Source organism: Penaeus japonicus, unplaced genomic scaffold, assembly GCF_977035675.1.
Source record: "Penaeus japonicus unplaced genomic scaffold, GWHDUDI00000001_assembly GWHDUDI00000018, whole genome shotgun sequence".
Taxonomy (NCBI): domain Eukaryota; kingdom Metazoa; phylum Arthropoda; class Malacostraca; order Decapoda; family Penaeidae; genus Penaeus; species Penaeus japonicus.
The window spans coordinates 39,593,040-39,599,267 of record NW_028234420.1 but is presented as its reverse complement, the minus strand read 5'-3'; the positions used below and the strand labels follow the sequence as shown (position 1 = coordinate 39,599,267).

Sequence of the window (6,228 nt, the reverse complement as noted above, 5' to 3'; positions counted from 1 at the left end):
ACCGCCATCTATCGGCCATGCGAGGAAGCACGCGATGTAAACAAGCCAGAAATATCGACCGAGGGAAGGAAGACAGACCTTAGCCTTAAAACCTTCCGGTGCCTCGTAAGTTGTCCCTCAAATGAGTCTGTCGTCAGCCAAGAAAGCATACATCTGTGAATGCTGAGCCCCCCTTTTGGTTAGTAATTGTTGACTGTAACTATCCGAGAGGAGAAATAGGCGAACATCAATAACATTTCTTGCCGTTGATTGGGACTCCGGACCTAGATTTCAGGGAATAGCTATTTTGTATTGGCCAAGCGTTGCTGTAACGTAATAATAGGTTGGGTGGAGTTGTTTTGTATCAGAGTGTGAGTAGGCTGTTTAAATTCCTGTGTCTGTCCTCACAAGTCATTAAGAACTAGTATTCTGTACAAGAGTAGGATACATACTATAATATTTACAAATATCTCAGTCTTAAAGATGTTCTGTTAATCATTTTGCTCTTTATTTAGTAACAAGGAACTCGTTTGGAATCTGTAGAACTAAGATTTCAAGAACCACATTTTTTTATCTAAAATTTGTAAGCATGAAACTATATGTATATATATATTTTAATCCCAACTGAGCAAGCCAATGGAAGAATCAGGTAACAGTGTAACCTAGTTTAGGAGACACTGTGTAGTAATGATTAAATAAAGACTAATGTGTGTAACTCAAGCAACCACATGAATTACTCTCAACAGTGTATAGTAGATGTGTGTGAGTGAAGTGCAAATAATTCAGAATATTTATTTTTAGAAATTTGTTTTTGTTTTGCTTTACTTCTGGCCATTTATTAATCAATGTAAGTTGGGAGGGCTTTTTTGGTGAAGTAGCCTAATAATTATAAAATGTTATGGTCAATCTAAAATGTTATGCTAAGTGCCACCACACCCCATAAGAGGGCCACAGGGTGACCCCATGCACAAAATCTTCCCAAGGAAGTAACATAAATGCAGTTTATTTTCTTTTTGTTTCACATGCCTTATTTAATTATCAATGCTCATTATGCCTCCATCTTCCTCACTATCCTCCATCTTTTCTCTCACTCCTCCTCCTCTTTCCTTCTCCTCCCTTTATATAGGTTAGCATTCCCTGGCATGGCTGAGTTTCATATAATATTATTTTGTGTTTCAGCACTTTATATATGCATAAATATATGATAAATACTTGATTTAGTACTTTGCATATTATGATGAATAATTATTTTATTGAATTATATGTGTTTTATTTACATGTTTATCCCCTTGGTGTATACAAGGGATAACTTTTTCAAATTTGGTGCTTTAGTATTCAGTATTTATTTGACATACCAGCTCAAAACATGCATCATCTGGTGTGTAATATCAAGAGAAAGCAATCAAGTGCAAGCCCTTTTATTAACCCATTGTGGAAAAGGGCAAACACAAACAGCTCATCGCTCTAATGACTTAACTCTAACTCTGACTGTACATCAGATACAGTCTAACATACAAACACAGAGCAAGACTCTACTAGGGAGCAAACTGCAGCTTGCTAAAAATTAGTGTGGATGGGAAAGTGCTCATGCAGAGCCTAATCTAAAACATGGTAACCTAGCACTGCTCTAACTTACTCTCTCTCTCCTATCTCTCTCTTGCTTGGCTCCTCTCTATGCTCTCTCTCCTCTGTGGTTATGTGCCTAGCTTACACTCTTCTTAGTTACACTCAGTGGCTCTTGGCCAAGGTATTAGTTTTGCACAGCTATTCATACAACTTTTGTTGGTGCACAGCAGTATTAGTGTTTTTCATGACAAGGGGATTAAGCCCAACCAGTAATTATTATTCAGGCAGGCAAGGATTCTAACCCATTGTTTCTCAAGCAAATTTGCACATTGGCATGAAAGTCATCAATAAGAAATAGCTGGTGTTTGTAATTGTTTTTGTGGGATACTATTCTCTTTAACCAGATATTTTGGCTGATCAAAACAGTATCATAGTGAAGTAACAAGGAAGGATTGTAGTAAGATCTATATCAATCTGCATTATCTGTTTATGGGGATAAATAGCTACATATATGCAAATTACTAATGTATATATTCATTCCTGGTTGGTGAATAGTACATATACTTTTTTTCTTTCTTTCTTTCTTTTTTTTTGAGGGAGGTCTTTATAATGTAATGGGGGATCCATAGACAGGGCAAAGCTGCCATATGGCTTGAGAATGATACATAGGATGGATTTAATTTTAGGGCAAGAGTAAAGGTAAGCAAGGTTTAGGATAAATTCTTGATTACATAAAGCACTGTGGACATGTTGCATGAGCAAGCAATATCTTCTATCAGAATTTTGTGTTCACCACTGGAAATGGTTCAAAGTTATATGTAAATGAGGGTTGAGGAAGTCTTTGTTTAGGTATCTCATTTTCCCACTTTCTTTATATTTTTCACATAAAGGAGTCTGCCCATTTTCCTTCCACCCCACCCAGAAACCTCAGAAACCTTGAAGTGCCCCCTTGTTGGCTAAATGAATAAAGAATTAGAGGAAGCAATATTTGTTATATAGCATTGTTTAGAGAGGAAAGACATGAAACAAAACTGGTGCTAGTTCCATATAAATCCAACAATTATAAGCCTAACTAAATAGGACACATCAGCATTAGCATGACATTTTTTTTCTTTTAACACCTACAGATTCCTGTGCTCAAGGCCATTGATGCTGGGAGCATGCCTTTTCCACTATGGTTTTGTTTTAGTCACCAAGAACTTTTACTAGGCCAAGCTGACCTCACTTCCTTGCCCCATCCCTTGATTTTTTTTGTGAATTTGTTTTTTTTATTTCTATTATTGTTATTATAATTTATATTATTATTGTCATTATTATTATTATTATGATGATGATGTTAATAATAATAATAAAAGTAACATATTGATCCATATAGATCTATCTATACTTAAAAAGATAAAACAAAACCATATACACATACATCCATACACACACATGTCTCTCTCTCTCTCTCTCTCTCAATCTCTCTCTTACTTTCTCTCTCTACGTTTTGTCTCATCTTTCTCATACTTTTCTTTCTCTACGTTTCTATGCTCTTACTTCTCTTTACTACTTACATTTCTTTTCTTTCCCTCTTACTTTCTCTTTCTCTTTCACTTTCTTTCTCTGAGACTGTTCTTCTCTCTTACTTTCTCTCTCTTACTTTTATTCTCTCCTTTACTCTTCTCCTCTCTTACTTTTTAGGGATCTCTCTTACTTTCTCGGGTCTCACTCGCTCTCCCGCTCTTCCCTCTCCCTCTCGCTCCATCTCCCTCTCTGTGTCCTCTCTCTCTCCTTCTCCCTCTCCTCTCTCGCTCTCTCTCTCTCTCTCCATCTTCTCTCGATCTCCTCTCTCTCTCTCATCCTCTCCCTCTCTCCTCCTCTCAAGCTCTCTCTCCTCCTCTCTCTCTCTCACTCTCCTCAACCCTCTTCTCTCTCATCTCTCTCTTCTCCACCTCTCTCTCGTCTCTCTCCTCTCTCTCCCGTCTCTTCTCTCTCTCACTAAGTAAAACGCTCCTCCTTCGCTCTCTCGAGCCTCTCTCTCGCTTTCTCTCTCTCTCACAGCTCGCTCTCTCTCTCTCTCTCTCTCTCCTCGCTCGCCGTCGTTCTCTCTTCCCCTTCTCTCTTCCCTCTCACATACCCCTCCTTCCTCCTCACGTTCATCCATCCTCTCCTCTCTCTCTCTCTCTCTCGACCTCTCCCCTCCTCCCTCTCGTTTCTCACTCTCTCATCTCTCTGCACTGCTCCTCTCTCCTTGCTTTCTCTCTCTCTCTCTCTTCCTCGTCTCTCTCACTCACTCTCTGCTCTCTCTCTCTTCTCTCTTCATCCCCTCTCATCTCTCTACCTCCTTCCCGTCTCGCTCTCTCCTCTCCTCCTCCTCTCTCTCTCATCTCTTGCTCTCGTTCCTCTCTCGCACTCTCTTGCTTCTCTCTCTCTCTCTCCTCTTCTCTCTCCTCCCCCCCCCCCCTCTCTCTCTCTCTCTCACTCCTTCTCTCGTCTTCTCGATCTCCCCCTCTCTCTCCTCTCTCGCTCTCTGTTCGCTCTCTTGCGTCTCTACTGTCTCTCTCCCTCTCTCTCCCTCTCTCTCTCTTCCGTCTATGAAGGCGCTCGCTCTCTCTCCTCACTCTTCGCTCTCTGCTCTCTCTCATCTCCTCTCCCCTCTCTCTCTCTCCGTTCTTTGCTCTCCCCTCCTCTACTCTCCCTCTCAATCTTCAACTCTCTCTCTATTTCATCGGTCTCTCGTCCTCTCTCCTCTCTCTCTCCGGACTCTCTCTCCCTCTCTCTCTCTTCTGCTCACTCTCTCTCCTCTCTCTCCTCTCCCTCTTCTCGGATCTCTCCTCTTCTTGCTCCCCCTCTCCACCCCCTCTCCTCTCCTCCCCTCTCTCTCTCTCTCCACTCGCCTCTTCCTCATCCTTCTCATAGTCTCTCACACCTCTCTCTCTCTCTCTCTCTCTCCAAATCTCCTCTCTCTCACTCTCATCTCCTCTTCTCATCCCCTTTCCAACCTCTGCGACTCTAACTCCTGATCCTCTCTCTCTCTCTCCTTCTCTCTCTCGCTGCTTTCTCAGGATAATTTCTCGAGTTCTCTCTTGCTTTCACTCTTCAGCTCATCTCTCTCCTCTCTTCTTTAATACGCTCTCTTCTCGTCTCCTCCTGCTTCATCCTCTCTACTCCTATTCTCTCCTCTCCTTCATTCCTTGCTGTCTCTCGACCTCTTTTCCTCCTGTGCTCTTCAACTCTCCATCTCTTTCTCTCTCTCCTCTCTCTCACTCGCTCTCACTCGGAGGCTCTCACCTCTCTTCCTCCTTGCTCCCTCTCTCCAATCTCAGTACTCTTTCAGGTCATCTCTTTCCTTCCTTCTTCTCTCTCTCTCTCTCTCTCTCCTCTCAGCTCTCTCTCTCTCTCACTCTCATTATGCTCTCCCTCTGCCCTCTCTCTCTCTCCTAGCCTATTAGTCTCGATCCTCGAAGTCCTCTCTCCACTCTCTGCACTCTTCTCGTTTCTCTCTCACCTCTCTCTCTCTGCTCTCTCATCTTTCTCTCTCTCCTCTCTCTCTGCTGCTCTCTCTCTCTCTCCTCTTGCTCTCTCACTCTCCTCTCTCGTCGTCTCATCTCTCGCTCTCCTGCTCATCTCTCGTCATGCATCGTCCGTCTCTCGTCTCATCATTCTTCTCTTCCTCTCTCTCGTCTCTCTTTCTCTCATTCTCTCCTCGTCGTCACTCTCTTTTGCTCATCTCACTCTCACTCTGACTCTTCATCTCTTTTGTCATGCCTCATCCTTTCTCACCTCTTTTGCTCTCTCTCTCTCATCATCTCTCGCTCTCTTTCTCTTCTTCTCTCACTCTCTCTCTCTCACTCTCTCTTTCTCTCACAGTCTCATCTCTCCCTCTCTCTCTTCTCTACTCTCTCTCTCTCACCATCCTTGCATGTATCTCTCTCTCTCACTTCCCTTCTCTCTTCGTTTCACTCTCTCTCCGTCTCTCCTGCTCTCTACTCTCTCTCTCTCTTTGTGCTTGCCTGCTCTCACTCTCTTTTGCTCTCTCCGTTCTCTCCTCTTTGCCCTCTCTGCTCTCTCTCTCTCGTCCCCTCTCTCTCTCGTCTCCTCTCTTCTCTCTCCTCTTTTACTTTATCTCTCTCTCTCTCATCTCGCTTGCTTCCTCTCTTCTCTCTCTCATCCTCTCTCATCTCTCCTTTCTTTCATCTCTCTCCGGTCTTCTCTCTTTTGCGGGCTATTTTTTTTCATCTCCTCTGCTTGCGCTCTCCTCTCTCCCTCTCACTCTCCTCTCTCTCTTGCTCTTCTCTACTCCTTCTCTTGCTTCACGGTCACTCACTCTCTCCTCTCTCTCAGTCCTCTCTCTCTCTCTCCTCTCTCTCTCACCACTCTCCCTCTTCTCGTCACTCGTCGACTCTCCCTCTCCCTCCTCCTCTCTCTCCGTGATTTCTCTCTCTTCTCTCTCCTCTCTCACTCTCTCAGATCTCTCTCGCGACACTCTCTCTCCTTTCTCCTTTCTCTCTCTCTGCCTCTCTCTCTCTCATCTCTCTCACTCTCTTTTTACTCTCTCTCTTCTCTCTCATAAAACTCTCTCCTCCTCAATCTTGATTTCCCTCTCCTCTCCTCTCTCCTTCTTCCTCTCGTCTCACTCTTCCTCTCTCTACACTCTCTCTCTCACTCTCTCTCTCTCATCTTCTCTCGTCTCTTCACTTC

The 6,228-nt window shown here is 43.4% G+C and overlaps 1 protein-coding gene across 2 annotated transcripts in view; it reads left to right on the top strand.

Moving 5' to 3' along the window:
• LOC122255473 (uncharacterized) overlaps nt 1-6,228 on the top strand; it is a 20,767-nt gene continuing 14,539 nt past the window's right edge. The window contains exon 1 of one of the 2 annotated variants that reach the window (XM_043019548.2): nt 1-105. Coding sequence is in view for 1 of the 2 variants with exons in the window: in XM_043019547.2 (XP_042875481.1) it covers nt 160-178 (19 nt within the window). In the remaining variant the exon portion in view is untranslated. Of the gene's footprint in view, nt 179-6,228 lie in introns of both variants that reach the window. The other variant, XM_043019547.2, reaches the window with a different exon arrangement.